Source organism: Emydura macquarii, unplaced genomic scaffold (assembly GCF_026122565.2).
Source record: "Emydura macquarii macquarii isolate MOO-44397 ecotype Brisbane River unplaced genomic scaffold, CSIRO-AGI_Emac_v2 contig_1253, whole genome shotgun sequence".
NCBI lineage: Eukaryota > Metazoa > Chordata > Testudines > Chelidae > Emydura > Emydura macquarii.
This window is the reverse complement of record NW_027131390.1, coordinates 101367139-101394648: the sequence shown is the minus strand read 5'-3', so window position 1 is coordinate 101394648 and position 27510 is coordinate 101367139. Positions and strand designations below refer to the sequence as shown.

Sequence of the window (27510 nt, the reverse complement as noted above, 5' to 3'; positions counted from 1 at the left end):
GACAGCCTTTCACGTATCTGAAGACTGCTATCATATCCCCCCTTAATCTCATTTTTTCCAAAGGATTGAGAGGGATTAGATGGGGAACCGATGTCCAAATGGTGGAGGTCTCTTAGGGTTTAACAATATTATTTGTACTACTGTAGTTCCTAGAGGCACCAATCAGTTGCTGTACAAATGTATGGAACAGTCTTATGACACTGGGATCAATCCTCAGATTAACAAGTGAGCCATGAGATCTATTTCCCCAAGTGGAGAGAAGATACCTGGGGTAAGGAGAGTGGGTGGGGAAATCTACTTCCTAGCCATGGAACCCCTTCCCAGCTATCAATTTCAAACATTTCCACAGGTTCTGGAATCCATGGCACATTCTAAGCCAAAAAGCACATAAAAAAAAGGGAAGTTTTAGTCAAAAATGTGATTTAGTGACTTCCACAAACTTCAGTGCAGGCTTACTCTAGGATTGAACTTGGCCCAACATATTAATACGTGCCTTTAACTAGTAGTCAAGGTGCATTACGTCCTATGTACAATGGGACCCAGATAAGATGCTAGTTGGAACCTTAACATCTGCATTTTTCGGACTTGTCTGCAGTCTGGCAAGTTTCTCTCACAGCAGTGTAAAGTTATTTGCATGCAGCAACCGTTGAACCCTGCATAGCAGCCCTATCAAAGGCTCCAGAACCGCAAGTGAAGAAGCTCATGCCCAGTTGAAATTACAGAGAACTGAGGGAGGTAAAAATGGAATTACCCAACATGAAATATGGATGGCATATCAAAGCCCTCTACTTGGGAAAAGTCCCAGGAGAATCTTTAATGACCACAAGCTGTCAGGATCTCTGTTTTACATCTCACCCACAGGCAGCAAAGTGTTCCTCAACACTCTGCATCACAAAGCACTATCATCCTTACTCATTAAAGAGGAAAAAAGGCATCGGGTCAGTTCATTTCAGTTCAGAGATAATTTTGTATTCATTTTTTTAATTGGCCAATACTGCATGATTCAATATTTAGTGTTCAAGGGGAAGGAAAAGGAAGAAATCATTATTGCCACCTGAGAGTCAGTCAATGGCCTCTGTTATGCAGAAAGTCAGACTAGATGATCATAGTGATCCTTTCTGGCCTTTAACAAATAAACAAGTCTTTTCATGTGGCAGGTGTATTTCAGACACTCACTTCTTAAAGTGAACCAAGGGAATGTTCTTGAGTGTCATGAGAAAGCAACTCTCACTGTAGAACCCTAATTCACACACTAGTAACATGTCACACAGGAGTAGCTTTGAAGGTTTCTGTTACCTTGTGACATGTGGGAGACAAAGACAGTGTTGCAGCATCTCCAACCACACTGTGCAGTTTCATTTCTTCACTGATAACATGAGGAGATTTCTCCTCCTTCCTCTCAAAAATAGTTAGAAAGGGCTGCCTTAAAAATCACATCATATGGAAACATTCATTTATGTATTCGTGAGTTCTCTGCATAAATCCCTCGTTTATTAAAATCGAGAATAGACATCCGTGCCATAGGTACCTGCTAGCAAATGGAAAAGATGCATCATTCACACACAAGTACGAGAGTGATGCAATGTCCTCTGAACACTAGCTGGCAATTTTGCTGTTCTTGGAAATACTGATTTGACTAGTCTTCTACCACATGGCTTACTCCAGAAATTAGCCATGTCCATAAGCTCACATGCTAAGGGACTACTGCTTGCAGCAATTAGCTTCTGCTGCTGTCAGAAGTGGGGAACAAAGAGAAAAGAGGGCATCATAGCGTTTTGGAAAGGGGCACCCTGCTGAGGCATGGTTTGCACTAGCTTCTCTGTGACAAAGCTTTCTATGCAGCAGTGCCAAAGTCTTTCAGCCACAGAGCCAGGCTGCACGCGGCATGTGAACTGCAAACAGAGTGCTTCAGAGGAAGCACAAGAAACTTTCTTTTTTAAAAAGAGATTAACAATTTGCTGAAGTCACTTATTTAGCAGATCTATTCCTAACACCTGGAAAGAACCATTTCTTCACTTATATCCCTCCCACTAAAGGCTACCTCTCCTCTGGGTTACTCTCCACAATGCACACATTTCTCTAGCATCGTCATGTGAGACAGGTTTCTAGAGCAGCTTTAATCCCAAAGAGGATCTTAAAACACTTTAGAGCATCACTGAAATGGAGCCTCCACTGAGACGAAGGGCGAAAGCTAATAACCAAAGCACAGCATGCCTCAACAGCGGTGTGGGAGGCAGGGGCATTCTAAGAAGGCCAAGACAAACGAGGTGTTTCACAGGAGCTTTAAATGTCTATGCAGAGCAGACAGAACCTCTGGATTTTGTTAGTTTCTTCTGAACACCTCACCACCAAATGAACTGCAGAGAATTCTGTTTATCTAAAGGCAAGTAGTTACGTACGTTGGCGGGACTCAGACCTGGGGAGTCTATTTCCCTTCAGGTGCTCACGTCACCAAGCCATCCCACAGAAGAGACCATGCACATGCAAACTATTCTGCTGCATGCATCGGGTTTACTTGGCGCCGTTAGCTGAAAAAGTCTAGAGAACAGCTTGCATACACAAATAGGGTTCATTTTCTTTGCATCTAGGGAGGTGGGGAGAATACATCCTAGTCACATTAGCACAGTGGTTCCCAACCTGTGGGTCTTTCAAAGTGGCCTGCTGCTCCCCTCCCGCTGGCTGCAGAAGGGGATCGCTGCCTAAGGATCCAGGTGGAGCACGTTGCTGCGGGGCTGCAAGGCCGGTGCAGGCTCCTGGCTGCAGCCAAAGGGATGGGAGATCAGTGCTCCATTCCCTCTGGCTGTAGCAGGGAGAACAGCAAAGCGCTCTGCCTGGCTACCTACATGCTGGGGTCTCTGCTGGAGCCAGAGGGAGGTGAGCACTGATCTCCTAGCCCCCTGGCTTCAGAAGGGAGCCACTGCCTAGGGACCCAGGTAGAGCACACGGGGCTACAGGACATGTGCTGTTTCCCTGATGCAGCCAGGTGGACAGGAGATGAGCAAGGAGGCAGCCTCCTCACTGAACTCCTTCCGGCCAGCTGCTGGGGGGTGGAGGTGGGGCTGCTGGTGGAGGCTGGTGGCCCTTCAGGGTTGTAAAAATATCATCTGTGGCCGTCAGGCCAAAAAGGTTGAGGACCACTGCATTAGCAACTTCTCATGCATGCAGAAAAGAGCAGAGTGGCAAGCCTTCCGGGAAGAGTGAAACATAAATACAGCCTGGCATTATCCACCGACTTTTTATAAAGACAATTAAAATGAAAGCCTTAATGAATGTCAGAAGGTGCGCCAATGAGCTGCACTGCTAATGGTCTGTCAGAGACACAAGCACTGCCAACAAGCTCCTAAGCGGTTGAGCCTACTGCCCTTCATACAGGAAGCTTATCTTTGCCTCGCCAGACTGAAGATATCCAATTCTATCAGCCCATGAGATAATCAGGCCACTGAAGTGTTCAGGGAAATTCTAAATGCTTCAAACATAGGAGCCAAAAGCTGAAAACAGGGGCCACGTTTCCAATGACATTTAAAATGGGAAAGTTCTATTAAGTCATTTAGTTGGTTCCCCAAGGGTCAATGCAGAACTACCCCTGCACCCATTTCCACAGTACTTCAAGCCTACTACTAAATTATGCAATTCCTATTGGTGTCAGCCTGATGACTGGTGAGGCTTCAAGTTTGCCAGCGACCGCCAAAGCACAGAACTTCCCAGATGTGCCCCAGCTATGGATGCTGAAAGCACCATGAGCTCTTATTTTGCCTGGTACAAGGTATGATCTCGTGAAGTGCATGAAACTCACCCCACATTGGTTGGAAAGCTAGAGACCCAGCTATAGCAGGTGTTCTCTTGCTTGGGTGAGTCAGGAGATGTCAAACTTTACAGGAAGGAATTTCTTTTTTTAAAACCCACATCTGGAATATCCTCTTTCATGTTTGCTGGGTTATGTTAGTAAAAGGGCATCCTGTCCTATGACATAGCTAGTCCTCCTCTAAGATTTACTTCTGTGGTTTTGCTTCACTGACAACGAAGGTGCTCTGACAGCATACAGCCCTCTGACCCTTCCCCCGTCTTGATGCAAGATTAGGCAGAGAGTTACCTTCCATTCCACAAACGCGAGTGTGGCTCCAAAGTCTTCACGGGCTTGTGATGGGGTCTAGACGTCAAATCATCTCTAACTTTGCTTCAGCCAGGTTCCAGTTTCCCTTTGGAGAATGTTTCCCCATTTAGACAACCTCACCATTAAGATAAGGTGAAACCTGAACTAAATTATTCTTACTCGTAGTTATTCTACTTCCACTCCCCATATCTCCCTTAGTCAGCACCTGCCAGGGTCTCACTGCAAACAGGACTGGGCTTTGGCTGGCTGAGAGGGTTTCGTCTCTAAAGGCTGAAGTGGAGATCAGTAAGAAAGTAGTGAGCGGTAAGAAAGAGGCTCCATTGGATGGAAGGTACCAAAGACTGTTAATGTTAAAAAAAAAAAAAAAAAAAAATAAGGAGGAATCTGATACAAGAGAAAGGTTTTTGTCTACAGTTCCCGTTGGCCCCTCGAGCCGGGTGCATGTGCCTGCGCCCCGATTCGCAGCACCGTTGACACCTCGAGCCATGTGCATGCACCCCAAGTCCCTCTGTTCCTTATCCACCATGGAGCAACAACAGGTATGGGCTCCGAAGTAGAGGGAAGGAGGGAGAGTAATGGAGCACCCACAGGGGGGACACATCTTGAAGAACCTCAGTTACTGCACAGATGAGTAACTTTCTCTTCTTCGAGTGGTGTCCCTGTGGGTGCTGCACTTCAGGTGAGTATGAAGCAGTATCCCTCATTTGGCAGAGGAAACTTTGGAGGTGGTCTGGTCTACGGATGATAGAACATTTAGACCTGGTTGCATCTGACCTGGTCAAGGGCGTAGTGTTAAGTAAATATGTGTATGGAGGCCATGTGGCCGTTCTGATACGTCTGCTATTGGAACATTTTTAAGGAAGGCTGTGCATGCTGCCATTCCTCTGGTGGGGTGTGCTCTAATCACTTGAGGTGGCTGCACATTTTTAAGGGTGTAACATAAGTGGATGCAGTCTTTTATCCACTTAGTCTCTCTTTGGATATGGTCCCCCCTGTAGAGTGGTCCACAATGGACATAGAGTCTTGATGTCTGTCTGAAGGATTTCGTGCTGTCCGAGTAAAATGCTAATGCTCATTTGACATCTAATGTGTGTAACGAAGCACTCTGTGCGTTCTCATGGGGTTTTGGATGGAATATAGGTAGGTGTATTTGTTGATTAATGTGGAACGCTGAGTTGACCTTTGGCAGAAATTTTGGATGGGGACGTAGGGTGACTTTGTCTTTGTAAAAGACTGTGTAGGGCAGGTGTGCCATAAGCGCCCCGATTTCCCCTACACGTTGTGTAGATGTTATAGCCACAAATAAAGCTACTTTCACAGACATGTGTATGAGGGAGCATGTCGCTAATGGTTCCAAAAGGATGTATAGTTAAAGTGTGAAGTACTAAGTTCAGGTTCCATAGGGTAGTAGGTGTGAAAATTTCTGGGTGTGTGTTTTGTATGCCACTAAGGAAATGTTAGACTAGCAGGTAAGTAAAGATCGTCTTGTCTCCTATTTTCAGATGGAAGACAGTTATAGTGGCCAAGTGGACCTTGAGAGAGCTGAGTGACAGGCTTGATCGAGCATGTACTCCAGTACATATGGGATTGAAGCCTATACAGGTAATATATGTTTTTAAACCACTCATTGAATATAGTCCATTTTTGGAGGTAAGTTTTGTGAGTTAATTTTCTGATGTTTAATAACACTCTTTTGACCTGTCTAACTCTTCCCCTTGAAATCATGTAGGAGCCATGCCGTAAAGTGGAGTTTGTCCAAGTGGGGATGCAAAGTTTGGCCATTGTCCTGATGTAGTAGGACCCTGCACATTGGAAGGATACAGGCGTGCGTATTGACGTCTGGAGAAGGTAAGGAAACCATGCTTGTCTCAGCCTTGCTGGAGCTATGAGAATTAGTCGTTCTGTCTGAGTGTATCTTGTATAGGACTTTTAGGATCATTGGTATGGGGGAAACGCGTAAAGTAGATCTCTATTCCAACTGATTAGGAAGGCTTCACCTTGCGATCTAGCTCCCAAGCACCCTCTGGAACAGAATCATGGGCATTTTCAGTTCTGTGGGGTTGCAAATAGGTCAGTGGTTGGACGGTCCCACTTTCAGAAAATGTTGTGCAGGACCATGTTGTTTAGTTCCCATTCGTGTTTTTGTGTGAATCTTCTGCTGAGGGCATCCGCTGTTATATTCTAGAGCCCAGGACAGTATAAAGCTGAGATACTGATGCCATGATGGATACACCATGTCCATAGCTTCATCGCCTCTGTGAGGGACTTGGATCGCATGCGAGCAGCTCAAGGCACCAACGGCGCCACGAGTTCAGCCGTGCATGCACAACCTGAGTTAGAACTGCAAACAAAAATCTCCAATCCGGACGCGAGGGTGTGCCAGACACCTGAAGTGGAGCACTCACATCTGAAGTGGAGCGCCCACAGGGACACCCCTTAATGAAGAAACTAGAAACCCATGGCCACAAGTAAGTCAGTTTCATGTCATTTGTTTTTCAGGAAAACAAGACAGAAGATTTTAAATATTTGCATTCTTCTCACACAAACACACACCTTTCTTCATCACCCCATTGTTCTCCTCCACCCATACACCATGAAGAGATATACACAGATTTGTTGGACAATCAGGAAGGTGAGGAGAGATTCCGATGCACTAATTCTACCTCCGGTATATTTTTTGCACATATTGTCTATGCAGGATGGTGTAGCAATCCTTCAATAAAATACATACAAGAAAATAAAGTTTGCCTTAGGCTCACAAGAAGAGTTATACTTAAAAATCTCTCTTTTAAAACCCCACCCACACCACAACTAAAGCAGATCCGTTTTCTCAAACACACCCAGCTCTATAGCATAGGAAAAAAAAAAAACAACAGGAACTAGAGCGTGTGGTTTCTCAGAAGCCACTGAACAGCTACAAGGGAGGCCCACTTTACCACATTAACAAACCCAATGTAAACCAGGTAACAACAACCATGTGACAATAGGCTCAGTTTACGTTTAACTAAATGCTAGAGATTTTTGGTTGCAGGATGAGTAGTTCTAACAAGAGATCAAGAAGATTCTGTTCAGTTGACCACGACAATCAAGATAAAGAAAATATTCCAGATGTGTTCCACTTAAGGGAGATGGGGGAGGAAGAGACAGGCAGGCTGTAAAAGCTAACATAACATGCTTCAATCACTCAAGGTGGGGGAGAATCAAACGAAGCTTTGGTGGACAACTGAATGGGTTCAAGCTAAATACAAGCCCAATCCATCTGAAGAATGGCCTGGTGCTTAAAGCTCACATTCCAGTTCAGACTCCCCCCATACTTCTCCTGCCCAAAACTTTTTGCTTTTCTTGAGTCTCGATCAGGTGTGGGGTTTTCAAAGGCTGCGCAGGCTCACACCCCCGGAGCAAACGGTGGCTTGACAGTGCTGCCAAGGTTTTCTAGCAAACTGATTCTCAGTGAAGCCTGTGGAAATCTTACACCCTCAGTTAATAAGAGTCTTAAAAACGTGGGTATGGTGTAAAATATTACACCACTCTGGAAGGCTGCAGCTAGAGTTCATTTCATTGTAATTAAAGGCTTCTAAAGCTCAGGGCCACGTCAGTAAGAGGCCCTATTGTGGGCAACCTAAAATCCATATCTGACACTAGTTTAAGGGCTTTGTTTCCCTTTTGCTAGCATTATTTATTCCCATTCGCTATCGCCCTCCGCTGAAATCCTATCAAACAGACACAACAAGCCCGAGATGCTTAGAGGTCAGTCAACTGTGTCTTGTAAGATTCAAGAACACGTGAAGCTAGCATTTCCCCTCTGTACAAAGCATGAAACAATCCATCAACATTCGGCTGAAACAGCTTCATCTCTACCGAGAACAACAACAAAACTTGCATAGCCCTGCCTTTTCCCAAGTGCCATAAAAGTGACTAGAGTGATGACTCTTTCACTAGAATTACTGCACTTGGCACAGAAGTGTACCTAAACCATCTCCACCAAGAAAGGTCTAATATTCAGTTCATTTACTCTCAGCCAGCCATAAGCCTCTGCAATCATTACTGAAGGAATGAGAACACATAAGTGCAAGCGGGTCAGTCTGCTGGGCTGGTGAACACTCCACAGAGTGCGGCAGTTCAGAAGTGGAGGAGAATTAAGGGCACCTTCTCCAGCACTGAAACACACTGTCGGCACTCACACATTATATTACCTGTTACGTTTGCAGTCATCAGGACCCGGGAACGTAACAATATACTTCCATATCTAACAAGCTTCCTTTCTGGCAGGGGGAAAAAAAAAAAAAAAAAAGACATGCTAGGGAAAATTAGAGATGGGGAAGAGATTCATTCATAAGTAGACTTTAAAAACCTCAAGCCACATACCCACTGCAATACAGATACAGAACAATGTTCCTTTTAAGGATGGTAGATAAGCAACGTTTCAGTGACTCAAGAAACTGGGGCTAATTTCTCTCCTCAGCAGCACCCACTGAAGTCAGTGAGATCGTATGGGTCTAACTGAGTTTTGCTTTTGGGTACTTGAGTTTTCCAAACCACGGGCCCCTAATCTTGCATTTCTTATTGACTTCAGATGAGCTATTCCTGGGACAAATTCTGCCACCATTACTCACATGAGGTTGTACGTTACTGTGTGAGTCCTTCTACTGAAGTCAATGGGGCTACTGAGAGCAAGGTATTATGCAACATAAGTAAGGGTAGTGGAATCTGGGCCCATATATTTAAGAACAGCAGGACTGAGTCCCAGATTAGCATTATTTAGATTTGCCTCCAACCCCACTTCCAATAAATAATAGAGAAAGCACAAAAATCAGCAAGCATAAGGAGGTCACACGTGGGGCTTTGCATTTCAGGCAGCAAGTCTATCCCTACTTATAAACGAAGACCACCCCAAATTTCTATTTGAAAACAACAACAACAAAAAAAAATCAACTCAGCAGTGACATTTCTGATCATCTGTCAGTCTCAAGAAATCAGTCATGACCTAAATATCCTGTGTGCTATTGCAGGCTAGATGTAGTACAGAGATAGGCATTTCTTCTGGTGTGTAGACTGTGCGACGGCTACTAACTGAACATTAATTAGATCACATTCAACAAGAAGCATCTTGATGAGATGATAAAGAGTTATACGTTCTGTGAGCTGATGTTCTAACAGGAGCAGCTCCAACTTTGCTAAAAATAAGAGCTTATTTCAGGAAAATGAAAAAAACAGAAAAATATGTAGACCTACAGTCACATAGAAATGAGAGTGGAATATTACATTCTTGTGAGGGTCCAACATTCAGCTGCAGAGCAAAAATGCATCATTAATACAAATCTACAGAGAGAGAGAGAGAGATCAACACATTCCCAGTTCTCTGAAGTCAGGCATGGGGATCATTAGAGTAGTATTGTTATGACAGAGGAGTTTGTGATGGGGCTGAACAGCTAGAAGCCTAGCTGTGGGAGGCTCGGATCAAGAGAGTGCCATAAAAGAGAACCACATGATGGTACAGCTGTTTCTGAACTGTGCTGTTAGAACTCTTTTGAGAAAGGTTAACAATAAACCTTACTTTAAAAAAGCATTGTAATTTCGGTTCTACTTTCCACAAGGTTATTTGTGTAAGACACAACTTTCCTAGCCATCTATCGCTCTGATACATTATAACTGGACGACCTTGCGTGGCCTGAAGTTAATAAACTACAAGCGCCTTTCCTCAACTATGTTATTGAGCCAGCCATCTCAGAAATAAATGCGGCAACACAAGTCTGGTTCTCTTTTTCCAAAGCCCAAAAAAGTCTACTGAAAGACTGCCCATTAGCATCAATTGGATTCTCAGCCCCTGATCCTGCAGACACACAGGCCTGAGCTTAACACTGGAGGAGTCCCACTGTGGTCAATGAAGCTACTCACATATGTAAAGTTAGGTATATACTGCAGTAGAAAGTAAGAGCTTGAAACATAAGGCCTAGCATAACAGGCCAGGTGTGAGGCCTGAGGCCTAGCATAACAGGCCAGGTGCGAGGCCTGAACTAAAGTAAGGGTCAAGTCTGTTATAAAGCAAAGCGAGCAGAAGTCATGCTGTGAATGTTGGCAGGCTCACAGTAACTAGCAAGAACAGAGCTGGTAGAACAAACACACATTCCAAAGACGTACTAGGCACAAGCACATTCCAGAAAGGTATCAGGACATCCTAACACCCCAGAGATAACGAGGGCTTACTGACCTCTCCAGATGACACTATAATGGATAAAAATATCTTGTTAATATGATGAATAGAGATGTTTTGGCCAAACCATCCAGCACAAGGAAATGGGTGGTATCTTATCACAAGAAAGGGTGGTACCTTGCCACGTCAACAGGTGGCATCTACACGTCAGAGGTCTCAGAGGAAATCTCTTTGTCTGGCCTAGGGGGAACCAGAAAGTCTCGCCGTTTACTGCGTTGGTCCATTGTAACAAGCATACATGTGTTAGTGGTCCTGTAGAGTCTAAGGGATACTAGCATCCATGCTTGCCCACAATAAACCTGGCTGGGTGCCTTTGTTGCTCAGCGGATCTGTGGTCGTGTTCAGTTATTCGATCGTGGAGTTGTGTCTCGGTTATCTGCGCAGAGCTGGGACAGCATCCACACAGGGAGTGTACAGACACAGCCAACCACTGACAACGTATACGTAATTGTTTTCAACGTTACAGCTTTACATTGTAAGCTCGGTCTTCTTCCCGTGCGTCTGTACAGAGCTAAGCACATTTGCGGGTCTACTGTAATATAGATAAACCACAATATCACTTTTATTGTATTTGTAAAGCAACTAAGTGATAACAGGCTTCTTTTCAAATGAGCAAGTAGTAGACTGTCTTGTTACCATAAAAGGCTATTTTACTGATAGTCTTTATATGTTAATTTTGGAGCTGATCTCATTTATTCATAGGCTGGAAACGTATCACTGCCTCATGGAAAAATTCAGCACAAAAAGATATACAATATGTACACTGAATCACATTTATAATCCAAGCGTTCTCAAAATAACTCAAGGATAAAACTGGAAAATAAAGGGTTTTTGTTTTAAATATTAGTTGCAGGTGTGTAAGGAATACATAAGCAATTAAGATTTGTAGTTTGACTTATGCATGGAAGAGATTTTGCTTCCCACAGAGCACTTTGTATGTAAATATGCTTTCATACACAAGATTATTTCTTTTTATCTAGTGCAGTCCTGGACTGGGAATGGTCAGTAATAATAAGAGTTCACATTTCCTTTTCTCCATACTCCCTATGACACGCTGCACCCCACTGTTCACCCGTATAGTGTAATTGTGTAGTGTTTAATGCAAAGTATGTCATATAAGATGTTTCTGGAATGCTCATGACGTTCTGAGCATTATTGTCATAGTGATATGTTTGTTGCAATGTCATGTGTATGGTTATGAGGCTGCCCTAAGTGATGTTCCCAAAGATGTGTCCTCATGGCTTGAAACAGATCCAGGCAAAACCTCTCCAGAAGCAGAGCGGCAGTTTGCTCCTCATTAAGGCATGTATAGAACAAAACCAGCTCAGCATTCTAGGAACAAAGGACTGGTCTGAGCATCCACGGGAGATTGTCTCGAGTGAGCCACCCCCTTCCCTGGGGCAGCTTGGAATCATGGGGAGGTAGTACTCACTGACTTAGGACATGAATGAATCCATGTAAGGACACTGTTCATCACCTGACCTGGAGAGGGAAGAGCAGGGCAAAGCCCCAGAGAGAGGAGAAGGAACATTTTAAAAAGGAAAGACATTTTGCCAGGTTCTCACTCTCTTCCTCCTCCATCTACAAACACCACCAAGCAACTAAAGTGCTGACCAAAAGGGGAGAGCCTGGCTGAAGGGAAACCAGCTAGCTTGTAGCGAGAATCATCTAAGTCTGTAAGGGTACCGAAGGTGCTAAGCTTAATTTAGAATGAGTTTGCTTTTGTTTATTCTGACCAAATCTGACGTGTTACCCTTTGACTTACAATCACTTAAAATCCTTCTGTAGTTAATAAATGTGTTTGTTTTCCCTAAAGCAGTCCATTTGGTTTGAAGTGTGTGGGAGACTTCTCTGGAAGTAACAAGGCGGGTGCATATCCATTTCTTTGTTAAATTGACAAACTATTAGGAGCTTGCATTATTCAGTGAGCTGCACTGAACATTGTTAGACAGAAGTACCTAGGGTTGAATCTGGGACTGGGGGGTTGACTGGGGTCATTCTGTTGTGTAATTCAAAGAGTGGCTGGCTAGAAGCACTCACTCAGCTAGTTGGGAGCAACTCACTTGCTGGAGGCTGTGCATGAACAGCCCAGCAGTGGGAGTTCTCACAACAGAGCAGAGTAAGACAGGCTCCAGGAGTGGGGGATTGGGGTGACACAGTGATTCACCAGTCCAGATTGCACTAGGGGAACATCACATTCCCAGGCAAGAAGAGTTGACCAGGTGATGCAGAAGGCCAACATTTCTGCAAATGACCTCTACTTTTGACCTGACCCCAATCTCCAGAGGTGCGGAGTACCTGCAATTCTTGTTGATCTCAGACAGAGCAGCCAGCATTCAATGCTTCCAAAAATCAAGTCTAAGGTACCTCAGATTGAAGGACCTAGCTTAGTGGCCACTTTTGGAAATTTTAGATTGCCAGAAAAATTATTTTAAAAGCAGCATAGGTCTGAAAGGGAGGAATCACAATAGCCATGATTCTCAGTCTGTCCTGCACTGAACATGGGAAAAGCATAGAGCGGGAGCGTGTGCACATGCCAGGGTGGTTTAGGTTGCTTTTGTGCTGCCCATACTCCAAGGACATTAAGAGGCAGGGGAAGGCATGGCTTCCAGTGTCATAACAGTCTCAGGGCTGCTCTAATTTATACCCTACTTCCCACAGGAAACATAGAATCACAGAAGAATAGGGTTGGAAGGGACCTCAGGAGGTCATCTAGTCCAACCCCCTGCTCAAAGCAGGACCACCCCCAACTACATCATCCCAGACAGGGATTTGTCAAGCCACACCTTAAAAAGCTCTAAAGATGGAGATTCCACCATACCTTAGGTAACCCATTCCAGTGCGTCACCACCCTCCTAGTGAAAATTGTTTAGTTGCTCTTAGTTCTGTCATCTGCCACCACTGAGAACAGCCTATTGACATCCTAACTGGACCCCCCTTCAAGTAGTCGAAGGCTGCTATCAAATCCCCCCTCATTCTTCCCTTCTTCAAACTAAAGCCCAGTTCCCTCAGCCTCTCCTCATAAATCATGTGCCCCGGCCCCCTAAATCATTTTAGTTGCCCTCCCCAGGACTCTCTGCAATTTGTCTACATCCTTTCTGTAGTGGGGGGCCTAGAACTGGACTCAATACTCCAGATGTGGCCTCACCAGCTGACACCAGCCGAAGGGCAGCGGGCTCTGGTCATGCCCAATCCTGACCATCAACCTGCCCCCTTCCTTCCAGTTCCCCACCCCTGCATGCCCATATCCCAGGGAGTGAGAACAGAGCCTGTCCAGAGCCCCTTTATTCTGACAATCTGCAATTCTTGAACAAGTACCTGTTTTGTTTGGCTTTGATACAACTGGAAGAAAATAAAAGCAAATAACCAAACCCACACACCAAAGAGGAGAGGAAGAATGTAGTTTTAGTATCATGATCAAAGAGCTATGAAAAGGGAGATGGATAAAATGGACTTCGAGTAAGAAGCCATGGCTGAAGGACCAGGTGGTTTGATGGTCATGAGTTCAATTACTGACCAGTTCAACAGTCACATCAAGTAGGGTTTCATTAAAGGGAGTGAAATCACAACTGATAATAGTGTCAGCTGAAAAGGGTGGAAAAGCCATTTGATTTTTCCAGCCTTCATCCACCTCCGCACGCCTTGGTTGTAAGAGAAATAGAGAAGGAGGGCTTCTATGCATCAGTGGGGCAGAGTCTAAGAAAAAACGAGATTTCCATGGCAACAAGCTACAGCCTCCGTCAGAAAGGGCTGACAATAGTTGTGAGGCAATGTGCTTTGTAGATACAGATTTTAATATTAGAGAGAGAACATATGTACACAAATACACAGCAGGCCAGATTCTCAGCTGGTATAACAGGGAGTAGCTTCATGGACTTCAATAGAGCTAGGCTGATTTACACCAGCTCAGGATCTAGCTGAACATCTGGATTCAACAAAACAAACGCCACAAGAAGATCATGTAGAAAACTAATTTTTGGAAATAGCTTAAAAGGAATCCTGTGATGGTGTTTAAGTAAACTGTTATTCTTGAACTACTGCAGAACCTCACAATAGAATTATTGGGAGATCAATTGCTGATGCAGTAATTTGTGAATTACCAAAGAGAGTACCAGGGCTGGTTCTAGGGTGGGCAAAAAGGGTTTTAACTTCCTAGATGTGCTGTACTGCTTGGCTTTTTGGGAGAGGGAGGGAAGGGGCCTCTGCTGATTGGCCAGCAGGGTTTTTGGGGTCGGGGGGGAAGAGGGACAAAATCAGTTTTCTCCCTGGCTAGCAAAAGGGAGAGGGCTACTCCTGAAGAGTAGGGATATTGTAGCAGTGTTATTATTTCTGACAAGTGCAGTTTTATTCATGCTAGTACTTCACATTTTACCAGTGAGTGTGCTGCAATAGAAAGAAGGCAGGTAGTCTAGGAATCAGAGAAAGTAGCTGGAAGCCTGAGCTATAATCCCAGCTCTTCCAAACTCTGTGACCTTGGGCCAAGCACTTGACTTCTGTGACTCAGTTTCCTCACTATTAGTTATGAGACGTAATGCTTTCAATAGCCATTTGGAAATGCAGGACTGTAAATATGAATCATTTATTTTGTGAGGTTTCAGGGGAAATCTCACTACAAGCACCTTGCAAAGGCTTGACATCAAAATCAGGGCCTAATAATTTTCACACATGCTTCAAATAGTGCACCATGAGTCGTCTCACTGTCTTACACGGGACTACGCATGGTGTGTAAAATTAAGCTTCTGCACAAATCTTTGCAGGATCAGGATCCAAATGAAGAATATCTGAGTGCGTTAGTGAACCTTTCCACTCAACCCCCCCAAAACAATCCACCAATTAGTAACTGTCATGCTTGTAAATTATAGTAATAATTAGGGAGGCCCTGCTATAAATACACAAAAAAAACAATGTATATCATATACAAAAAAAATACACTATCTACAGTTTAAAAAAAATCTCTATAGTGACCACTGGAAAAATGTAAAGCTTGCTTACCTAGTTTCTAATTTGTGGACAAAATGCATTTTATGTGATATTTTGGACTTGTACAGAGTCAGTATCACTGGCCCAATCCCATCAGGTTTTCCCTGCTTAAATTCAGGCCTCAGAAGAAATCTCTCTCTAGAATACTCATGATAAGGTGGATACTGGAAGATCTCAGAAGAGATAATACTTGTTCAGCCACAGCAAAGCGCAGCATCATAAAATATAGTGCTAGATAAGATAAGACTGTAAGCTTCCAATACCTGATTTGTATTTAATTGTCAATTCTTAGTTCTGAACAGGGATGTGTATATTAACTTCTATTATAAAACAGACTACAATGCATTGCAGGATGAAAATGGTTTTCAGAACTTTTTTTGACGTGGTGATAAACAATGACAGTTTTCTATTGTCAGCGTGCGTCTTATACTTAAGCAAACCACCCCATAACATTGTTTGTTCTGCTTGGAAAGGAAAAGAGATTCCTTGTATTAATGTTGTCTAAACAAAGATGGGTAATTTTAAAAATACAGACATTGACACACCATGAGTCTTATTGTTTCAATGAGCTGAGCCACTCACTGGTACTTATTCTACCACAGTTAAGAGTTTAAAATGCAAGTTGTTTTTTGTTTTTAAAAAACCACCAAGGTTATTGCTGGCAACATATGGATTCTATACACTCTAGGCATTTACTGTACATTTCAGAGAGCAAACACCTCTCTTTAGGTCACTGACTTACATGCATTAACTCATATGGAACACACATCTCTGAAGCCAGGCTGTACATTTCGCTGACATTTTACAGATCGCTAGAATTATAGCCAAGCAGAGTTCTCCCCCCATCAGAGCACCAAGAATTTTGCACACATTTTTTCCATCACATGGCACCAAGCACAGGTACCATTCCACAGGTGTGTTTAGTGGAGATCTATCGACCTTAAATAAATCAGAAAGGCTCCATCAACAGGGCTAGTCAATACCATTATTTGCCAAAGTGCCTTTCACTGAAAACTAATAAATGAGATTCAAAGAAAGAAAGAAGTTAAAGCGGTTACTGAAAAGCAACAGTGAGGTGAGCAAGATTACAGACTAGCCAGAGTCCAGGAAAACTCCCACCTACCACCAGACAAACCAGTGTCCAGGACATGCTACCAAACAGACCCACAAAACTAAATTTAAGCCCAGAAGTCTTTCCCCTTCCAAAGCCACCAGCACCTTAGAGCCCAGAGTCTGCCTCACCTGCTTTAACAGGAACTTGTCCTCCGCGTTGGTCTTCAGGGAGATGGCCAGGTGGATGGCTGAGAGGACCACCCCGCTGATGACGGCAGCCCTCATCCTGACGGGCAGCAGCGTGTAGATGCTGTAGATGAAGAAGACAGTCCACCAGATGCCCTCGGAGGCGCTCCTGGGCCTGACTAGCAGCACCCCCACCACCTGCACGGCCACGATGGCCAGGATGACGGAGTAGCAGACCAGCCACATGTGGTCCTGGTGGAAGTCGTTGCGGTTGCAGAGGGCGCACAACCCCACCACCAGCAGGATGGCCAGCGAGAGCACCGCCAAGTAGGACACCTGGTAGCGGCCGTGCACGGAGTGGAAGATCAGCATGACCAGGCAGACCAGCACCAGCACGGCCATCAGCATGGTGAGGCTGCTCTGGTTGAGCCGGAAGAAGTAGCGCTGGTAGAGGCGCTCCAGCTTCTCCGACTGGAACTTCTTGGACCTGAAGATCTGCAGCAGGCTGCCGCAGCAGCTGCCCATGGAGAAGGCCACCTCGGAGTCCCCTGCCTCCTCCTCCAGCTCCTCGATCTTGGCCTTGATTCGCCGCTCCTCCAGCCCCAGCTCCACCGAGCGGGGCCGCACCTCGCCCTGCTCCCCGAAGCGCCGAGGGCTGGCGGTATTGGTGGCAGTAGTGGGATCCCCTCTGCGCTGGGGTCGGCGGCTGTCTTCGCCGTGCTCCTGCCAGGCCGACTTGGATCGGAAACTCATCATCCTGCAGCCGCTCTCCCCGCGGTTCCTGCCGGGCTGGGGCTCGTAATCTTCCTCGCTCCTCCACCTGCTCGACGTGCGGGAGGGCTTCGTGCCCTCTGACCTGGCCGGGGGCAGGGGGTAGGAATAGCCATTGGCCCTGGACTCTGCTTCCCCCCAGGCGGATCGATGCTGCTCGCTGCCTCCCCGAGGTGCAGGGGCGCCGAAGCCCGGGGGGCTGACGCTGTTGGAGCGGGACATGCCCTGCAGCGCCGAGCGTTGGGGAAAGGGGACAAGCCGCAAAGGAAACGGGGGAACTCCGCTCACAGCCAGAAGGGACTTGATCTTCCGAGCATCTTTCCCCCGGCGCAGGAGAGCCGGGAACGGGGGGCGGCTCCTGCCCCCTTTGGCAAAGGGCTGGCTCGAAAGTCTCAAGGGGGGGTCGGCGCTACAAGTGTCCGGCGAGGGACCCCAGCCGCTTCTCCCCCGACCCGCTGGGGTCTCCCGGAGCCAGCTACAAGTGCCGCACGGATATCTGGCCCCCCCAGCTGCAGCTTCCTAGAGGGTGCCCCCCCCTCCGTCATTTCCTCTCCCGAGTCTCTAGGGCACTGGCCATTCGCTTAAATAATTGTAAAACTTTCCCACGCGGGGGGGGGGGGGGCCCAAAAAAGCGAGGGGGGGGGAAATCACCTGAACTCCCCCCACAAAGCGGAGTCGCAGCCCCGGCTACTCGGTTTTCGTAGCATCACAGGACTGCACATCCTCTCCTGGCCCAAAGCGATCAGCCCAGGGCAGGCAGCGGCAGCGGCTCCCCCGCCGAGGGGCCTGACGAGAAGCGGGCTGAAGCGGCGGCATGTTCGCGCCCCGGCGGCAGCGTGGGAGGCAGAGGATCAGCGCGACCAACTCCCCCCCGGCGGGAGCGGCCGCGGACACCATCGGTAGGTCAGCGGGACCGGTTCAACGGCGCAGGGAGCCGGCGGCGGTTTTTTGGGACCGATCTTTCTCCGTGAGTCCCAGAGCAAAAAGAAAACATGCAGAGGGAGGGTCACGATCCCGCCTGGCCCCGGCGGGGAGCGCTGCAGCCAAGGAGGCGCCTGGATTTTTTTTGCCTCCCAATGTTATTGTTTTTAGGCTCTCAGTGCACGGATGGTCTGGCGTAGGGGCTGCCTCCTCTACCAGCAGGACAGGCGGGGAGCTGGCGCTTGCTGCAGACCCAGCAGTGGGAGCTCGGGGCGGGGGAACCACACCAAGCGACTCCTGTAGCAAGACCCAGCCGGCAGCACGCCCGGGGGTAGGCTCTCTCCAGCGGCTCCCGGCGCGGGGCGCTGCGCGGTCTCCGCCGCAGACACACCGAACGGAAGCGGCGCTGGGCTGCTCTTCCAGGGGCGATGCAGCCTTCTCTGCAGAGCAGGATCCACGGGGAGCCGGCAGCTCATGCACGCATCCTCCGCCGGCGGCGGCTGCCCAGCTAGCTTTTGCTCCTGCCTACGGCAGTCAGCCTAGGGGGGCCTTTCCTCCCCCTGCCATGCCAGAAACGAGACGGACAGCGAGGGGCTTTCCTCCTCCTCCTCCTCCTATGCCATGCAAAGAAAATGCAGCGCGGGCAGCCGGGCGCTGCGCTGCCTGCTCGCGCTCTCTCGCAGAGGAGGCTGGCTCGGGCAGGAGACGCCGCTCGGAAGCGCCGGCTGCCCCAGGCACCGCCAGCGGCGACTCGCCCCGTCCCCGCGCCCGCGCCGCATCTAGAGACATTCCATCCGCACCTTTCCAACTCGGCTTTGTACGGCCCCCCCTCCAACCCCACTCCGACCCGCCAGGCCCCCGCCTTCGGCGCCGGCTGATTGGCGCTCGCTCAGCGGCTGCCTTCTCCCATTGGACGGCTCGGCTACCTGATCGGCTGAATGAGTTTCTCTTCCAATAGCTGGCCCCGTTTGGGGGTGGGGGGCGGAGCCCGCCGGGCCCGCAGCGGCAGCTGGAATCTGTAAAGTGAATTCTTTATCTCCTTCCAAGCCTGCCTCCTGCCCCAGTGGATGCATTTTACAAGCAGTGAGCCCAGGGCAGCAGGGGAGAGCTCTGTGGTGGAGTGCTCCAGCCCCGATTGGCTCCGGGCTGAACAGCTGCAAAAAGCCAAATCGATATTTATGTATAGATCTGATAAGATGCGCTCTCTCCTCCTGTGTTTTTGGGTGTGCTCTTTGAGACATTTTAAAAGGCCCCGATTTTCAGAAAGTGCTCCCTGCCCGGCTACAAAATCCGATCTGAGAATCTGGTCCGTTATTCGCAGATCTGTAGGGCTCTACCTATAAAATTGGGATCCCCCGCTGTCCTGGGGTAGCTGCAGATTTGCAAAGCAATACCAACTACCCACTCTCTGAAACCCAAGCCCCAGTTTAAGGTATCTCACGTGCAGAAGCCAAAAACGAGGCATCCAACTTCATTAATTCCTTTTGGCAATCGTGGTCACTGTATGTACATAAATACATGTCTGTAAATATAGTGTACTTTGAATATATTTTGTTCCCTTTTAAAACATATTTAACTTTAAGAATTGACATCAGTAGTGGTGGAAAGATTAGATTTTCATCGGTGAATGTCAAAAGTGATTTCACCATACACACACAAATTGATAAAAAATATTTCCATCAATAATAATCATCATTTACAGATAGGTGAAGAAAGAGTGCTTGAAAACAGTCTGATTTAAGGATATTTACTTTGTGTATTTTGACATGTGATGACAATTTCTGTTTCAATGTTTATAAAGCTTTACATTTTTGAATCCCACTGTCTGCTGGCATTAAATAATTCTTGCCTGACACTCCCCCCCTCCAATGTTCTACTCTGTGAAAATTAAAATCGATAAAAACTTAACCCATAATTTTGTGCAACTGTGAAAATTAAAATGATACAAATCTAAAAATGCTTAAAATAAAGATACAATCCATCAAAATTATAAAAGCATATCAACTGAATTCTGCCACACCTCTATATAAAATACACTTTCATGGATAGTGAACACTATATTTAATCTTTAAAAGGGCTTTCCTTCTAAAAGTGTGGGGGGCGGGGGGGGGAGAGAGAGTGGTGATCTCATTGGTGATTCTGTTGTTTACCCCATTTATGGTATCCTGATCTTGCAAACACTCATTCATTACTTAAGCCGATAAGTCCTCTGATTGACTTAAAATGTAAGCATGTGTGTATGTCCGTCCAGAATTGGGGCCTCAGAATGCATGCTCTTTGCAAATGGGTGCATGGCTTTTTAAAAGTATGCTGTGGAAAGGCACAATATCCATTTACTAGCAAAGGACCCCAGATCACCTACCTTTCATCCAAATTGAAACTTCTTTGGAATTTGGTAGTGTTCAGACTGGGTGCTCCATTTCAGCTCATGGCAGAGATGTGTTTGGAGTCAATCTCAGAATTGCCAACCCCAAGAAAACAAAAAACATGGGTCAGCCCCACAAAGTCATGAGATTTATAAAATGATAAATGTTGGGTCTTTTCATTTTCCTTCTTGTTTTTGAGCTTCTAGGGTTCACATTTGCACGCTTTTATTAAACAATGATGAGAGATAGAAACTTAATTCCCACCTGTACAAAATAAAATCTAAGATTCTCATGTAATCACATTACTCCAGGAGCTAGGGTTCTAGGAAAAACACCAGCTATCAAAAGGTTCACAGTGAAATAGTGATACATGGTAACACTGGAGTTTTTAGTGAATTCCAGTCTCAGGTTCTTATGCACTCTAGCTATGCTGTGCTTCCATCTAAGGGCAAAAATCACTGCACAGGAACATGTTAAAGAGGCAGGGTTGCATAGCAAAGAAAGCATTGAACTGGGATTCAAGAAACCTGGGTTCTACTCCTGTCTCTGCCACTGGCCTGCTGGGTGACCTTGAGCAAGTCACTTCCCTCACTGTCTCTCAGTTTCCCCAGCCGTGATACAGCAATAATACCTCCCTCCCTTTGTAAAGTGCCATTCATGTTTCCAATCCCTCCCCATCATGTCATTTTATTTTGCAATGTATAGATTGTATTATAATATATAAACAAGATATAAACAATATCAATACAGTACAGTTTGAAAATGTCATAGTTGGCATAACAAATCCTTTACATTTCAACTGGTGGAAGTAGTATCTAGAAATAATTTGATCCTACTAAGTAGCCAATCTTCAGGGAAATTATTCATAAGCTTTAATTTGCACTGGAAATATAATGTAGCCCAGCAAAAGGGCCAGATACTAGTGTCCCACTGGACTTCAAATTGTCTCAATCCTGCCCTGGTACAGGTAATTCATAAACTTTGTAATTCAAGACGGCAAGTCACAACCTTGCAGAAACAATGAAAAAGACAAGCAGTTATTTGTGTTTCAGAAGGACCCAGCAGCCCCAATCACCACAGAAGGCCTATTGTGATAGGTACTATAAAAACACATAGTAAGATTTGGCCCCCAAAACTCACTCTTATCTTTTGCCGTAACATGCAGGTCCTATAAGCCTGACCTCCCATTCATATTCATGAACCAGGAACATAACTAACCAGCAAGTAAATAGCTCCAGAAGTAAAACTCCCCTTTCAGTTTTGAATTTCCACTTCCTTAAACACAATTCCATTGGCTATGTAAGGATAAGCCCAGGCTGATGGAGTGCAAACGTATGTCTTGTCCAGCCCTTGTCTGGACAAGATGGGAGCTTTGGGATTGGGCCATGAACACACGGGTAGCAGGGGACTATTAATCACTTGAGAAAATTTTATCCAAGTGACTTACGAGACTAAAGTCTATTGGCTTTAAAGGAAAGTTAAGCTTTTAAATCATTTGTGTGCGTTTGAAAATGTTACTCCTTGTCTCCTACCATTGACAAGGGGAATGGAGGCAGAAATAGGGAAGAAAAAGCCTTTTAAATGATTTAAATACTTAGCTCCAGGAACGTCACGTCCTAAATTTTCAAAAGCGATTTAGTGATTTCAGGTAACCAATATGAGACAACTTAAATGCACGTGATTTTCAGAAATGGCTGACCATCAGGTCCTCTGACAACCACGCCTTTTGAAGATGACTCTAGTTGGGCACTCGAAAATTAAGGCACCTGAAATCACCAATCATTTTTTAAAAATGTGTGTTTCAGTAACAAAAAACAAAAACAAAGAAAATAACCCAAGCTAAATTCACACACAAAATTTACACCTAAAATAGCCAAACGTGCAATATATCACAACCATGCACTATGAAAAGAGCTATTCAAAGAAGAAAGCTGCTAACAGAACCATCTGGACTTCTTTCCTTTTTAAATTCATATAGGCAGGCCTAACATGTCACTAGGATGCAAACATGGTAGAGATGTAGGGAAGAGAGACCTACGTCATTTCGTACATTCCCCTGCCAATAAAGGATTATTCTGTACAGTATATTTTACCACCACTTCCATTGGGAAATTATTCCCCAATCTTAATATATGAAGCATGGATGTGGGAGCCAGGAACTACTGAGTTCTAGTCCCTCCTCAGCTACTGACTAGCTGTGTAACTTTTACTAAGACACATTATGCTCTGTTTCCTGATTTGCAAATTACTTGCCTAAGTCTCAGAGGTCAATGAAGATGTATATAACTTTGACAATATAATGTGTAAGTGCAAAATCTTATTCTTACTTAGGTAGCATGCTCTCCCCACACCTTAGCCCAACCTTGCAGAATTCTCATCTGCTTGCTCATGTGACCTAAATAGGATTGCTTTTTGAATCATTACAAAGATAAATGTTGACAAGTGGATTTTGTGCCTCAGCTGGTAAATTTCCATGGTAGTTTTGCAAGGATGCTTAGTCATCATTTAGTCAGGCCCCAGGTAGTGTCAGTTCTTAATTTTTTTCTCCTAAATCGGTCCTTTCAGCCTCCCCCCTGCTTTAAAAGGCATTTAAATTTCAGGTATTGACGTGCCTAGAAATGCACAGTAGCTTGTAACTGTAGAGAAATGGACACACAGCGGATCCAGGGTTCACCAGCATGGAAGCCTTTACATGGTGGTATATCTTGGGCAGAGGAGACACTCCCTGCTTAGCTCACAGCTGCCCTGCAGGAACTGCCTGTAGAGTCACTGAGCTAAATGAAGGCACATTAGATCACAGAGGGCTCTTAAAAGCGTAAAGTACCTCCTCCGTTTACACAGACATTCACTATAGATCCAGATGCAGCGTCACAGGTAAATATTGCAACATTTGCCAGTTCATTATATTGCAATAGGTGCAAGTGGGCATCTTAAAGATGGAGGTTTGCGCACTGCATTACTTACTTGGGATGGGGAACAATGCCACATTAAATGTGTAAGTAGCAAATATTCTGTTTTTAATGGCTCTATACTGGTGGTTCCCAACCTCTGGCCCGCAGGGGCTTTCAAAGTAGCCTGCCACTCCCCTCCCACTGGCTGCAGAAGGGAGCCGCTGCCTAAGGACCCTAAGGACCCTCTCGATGTCATCTATCACGAAAATGATGAGCCACGGTGCCGGTGCTGTGACCAATGCCAACACGGGGAATCATGCACCGACCACGAACTGGCATGCTTGCAGCGGTGCTTGGGCGCCACTTCCCCCTCAGTGCCGAGTCTCCCTCTGGCGAGTGGGTTCTGCGCCACGCTGGTTCGGGCAAACTCCTCGGTGCCGGGGAGTGGGAGCGATGCCGACTTCCTTCTGGGGAGCAGCGACCCTCTTGCAAGCGACCCAGACAAGCATCTCCTCCTGGAACGAGTTTCGCCAGTGCCGGGGACTGCGACTGGTGCCGAGAGGGTGACCTCGCGCTGTGCCCCGCTGATGTGGGGTGCTCCGGCGACTGTGACCTGGAGCGACTTCTCGGGGAGCGGCGCCGTGTCGACTCTTCCACTCAGGGCAACCGGGTTGTTGGAGATCGTCCCCCAGGCGCTGAGGATCGACTAAGCCATCCAGGGAGTCCCAACGCGGGCTTCCTCTGCGACACAGGGACCTTTTCTCTGGGCAGAGGCTGGGTCAGGGGCTGCATGGGCAAGGCCAACAAGGTCCGTGCTGTACGAAATGCCTCCGGTGTCAACGGCGCTGGCAGGTGCAGAGACGCTCTCCCAATCCCAGGAGTCCAGGGTGGCTCTCTGGCTGGAGACATAGGCTCTGGCGGTGGTGGCGAGTGAACCTCCACTGTCTGACCTCAGTCCGGCCTCATGCTTGACCCCGCTTTCTTGGATGGTGCAGGGGAGCAGTCTCACTCTGTGTGCTGCTTTCACCGCTTCTTCCTCGATGGAGAGGAAGAAATCTAGTGCTGATGTGGGGCCGGTGTCGACGGCACACTCTACACCGATGCCACGCTCGATACTGAGGTAGAATGGGTTGGTTCGGAGGGCGGTCTGAGTGCTGCCTTCATTAGTAAGGCTTTCAAGGGCATCTCTCTGTCTTTTTGGGTTCGAGGTCTGAAAACTTTACAAATCTTGCATTTTTCCTTATAAGCTTCCCCCAGGCACTTTAGGTAACTATCATGGGGGTCGCTCAGTGGAAAGGCTTTCCCACAGGAGGCACAAGGCAAAGTCCCAACTGGGACTATCTACCACTGTTAACAATACTTAAGGACTAATCTACCTAACTAAGACAAACAACGAACGATTATAGAACAAAAGGGATGGCGAACACTTGTGATTCAAGTTGCAGCAGTTCCAGCAACCGTCACAGGTGGAAAGAAGGAACTGAGGGGGCGTAGGGCTGGCAGTGCCTCATATACTGCAGCACGTGCACAGAGCTCCAGGGGTCATTGGAGCCGGCCCTACAGGTACTGCTAAAGGGAAAAACGTTCCGGTAACCGTGCATGGAGGCACACACCCCCCTACAGTGGGAATAGATATAAGCAAGCACTCGAAGAAGAAACATTATTCCTGACCTCTGAAATGTCCATGCCATCTGTATCAGTGACTATCTCCTAAAACACTTCAAGACCTCAAGGGGTCTCCTACATGGCACAAGATGACACTTGGAACCATAAAGCAATTACAGAATCTGAGTCTGCATCATGAAAAAGCTGAAACGCCCTGCAGCCTGCTTTTATATATTCTCTCAGGCCTTTTCTCATGTCATGATTCAGGAGGAAAAAACCAGGGGAGAGTGTGAGACACTGTGAAAGCACGGCCATGTCTTCTTTGTAACAGTCTGACTCATAATCGACCTTTATGTTTGTAGGCTAACCCAGCTCACGAGGAAAGTGAGTTGCACTGATCCTAGAAAGACTTAAATCTTGCTTATTGAGCTGGATGTATGTTTTAATGCTGTCATTTTATGAACTCTGCTGTCTGTAGTATTTCACTCCAAGAATTGAGAGCAGAAAATGAATAACGGATTGCACTTGCATCACACATAGGGTCAGCCTTAATACAATCAAGATGCTAGAGGTGTATGCATAGATGCAATGGAAAACGTTGCAGCTTAGAATTAACATAAATGCAAATACCTCAGATGATGATTTGCCTTGTTTTACCAAATGCTTGCACCTTGATGCAAGGATCTTAGTGCTTTACAAACACTAAATCTTACATCACCTCTGTAGCAGTATTGTACTCATGTTACAGACAGGTACTCATAAGTACAGAGACTTGGGGACAAATTTTTCCAAGTTAGGCACCTAAATCCAGACTTAGGCAACTAGATAATCAGCCTGATTTTCAGAAGTGCTGAGCACCACTAGAATTTAGAGTATTCAATATACCTTCAAGATCAGGCCCTTAATTAGTTGTCTTCTCCCACCCAATGTCTGCGACACTGATAGGAATATACTCACACTACACCAGACAACTAATCTTTTAATATTTTCTGATTTTAGTGCTTTTGAAAGGTGCCTGACTCAGTTTTATCCTCCCAGCAGATAGCAGCTGTGCAATCTGATCCATAAAACCATCATGTCTAGGTGCTTTCAACTCTGAAGTGGTGAGACCTTCACATGGGGACGGGCACAGTTCAGTCTCTATATGAGGAAACCCCTGCAGAGACTTCCAATAAAGGATCTCCTATAGTACCATGTGGCTGGGAATGCTTGTAAACCAGGAATTGGATTGAGAGAGCACACTCATTTAATGTCATAGTGTCAGTTTAAGGCCTTCAGATCATCTCTGACCTTTTGTATGTCACAGGCCACTAAACACACTCCCCCCTCCCATCCCTCCACACAAGGCAACTACCAGAATTAGACCACACTAGTACAGTCCTCAGGAGACCAAGCTGTTATTGCATAGGCAGAGAACAGGAGGGAATGAGCACTAGAGTCTGAAGCATCTGCAATGGCAGGGAAATGATTACATGAGACATACCCAGATGATGATATACAGTAGAGGCTGAACTACTGTGTCATTTTGGAACGGTCCTGGCTTGGAAACAGTGACTTACAGTTGAAACGTTTATACATATTTTAAGCCATCCCTTTATAACTGAGGGTTGAAGGAAATGAAGACAAGGTTATTTCAAATGTACACCAATGGAACATTGAGAGAGAAGTTCTGTTTTCCAGTTGGTGAGCATACTGGTACATCAAGACTAGCACTGTGAAGAGAATACCCATAGCTCTGACAGCATGCATTTCACTTTCAATTTTCAATACAGAAGAAAGTAAATATTTTATTTTCAATGACTCGTTAGTAGCAATCACATACTTACGGCATTATCTGGAAATTAGTGACCTACTAAATCAGCCTGAAGTTATCCATCCAGTCCTGAAAGGCAAAGGGTAGCTTTCTTGCCACTAATTACTGCTTAATTATAACTTAGACTTGAAAAAACTGTCACAAACTTTACCAGCACCGGCACAAAATCCACTTGCTCACCCACTACCATGATATTGTGAAAACATCGTCCTCATTTGTCAAAAAAAAATTCTCTATTTAGGTGATTGGGTGTGTAGAATTTCAGAGCTACTGGAAGTTGAATGGAACAGTCATGTAGTCAGATAACTAAAATAATCTATAACGTACAAAGAACTGGCCCTCCAGAAATGCCCTCTCCATACCAAATAAAAGAGAATTGTGTAAAAATTCACCCCTTTTTATTTTACACCTACCACAGCACAGAGCTTTTCCTGGGCTTCAGGCCATCAACTGCCCTGGCCTCTCACTTAAATAATTCCCCTCTAAAAAGGGTATGCATACTTAAAAGCTTTTAGATTTTACTCTAGATAACTAGTATTGCCTCCATATTTGCTATATTCCCTGTATTTGGTAAAAGAAATATGCAGGGGGACCCTGAAAAT

The 27510-nt window shown here is 45.9% G+C and overlaps 1 protein-coding gene across 1 annotated transcript in view; it reads right to left on the bottom strand.

The window, feature by feature from the left end:
• The window catches only part of ADCY5 (adenylate cyclase 5), a 301690-nt gene extending 282672 nt beyond the window's left edge, over nucleotides 1-19018 (bottom strand). The window contains exon 1 of the mRNA XM_067549629.1: nucleotides 16545-19018. Within this exon, the coding sequence (XP_067405730.1) occupies nucleotides 16545-17534 (990 nt within the window). The 5' untranslated portion in view covers nucleotides 17535-19018. The remainder of the gene's footprint in view (nucleotides 1-16544) is intronic.
• Nucleotides 19019-27510: the final 8492 nt, after the last annotated feature.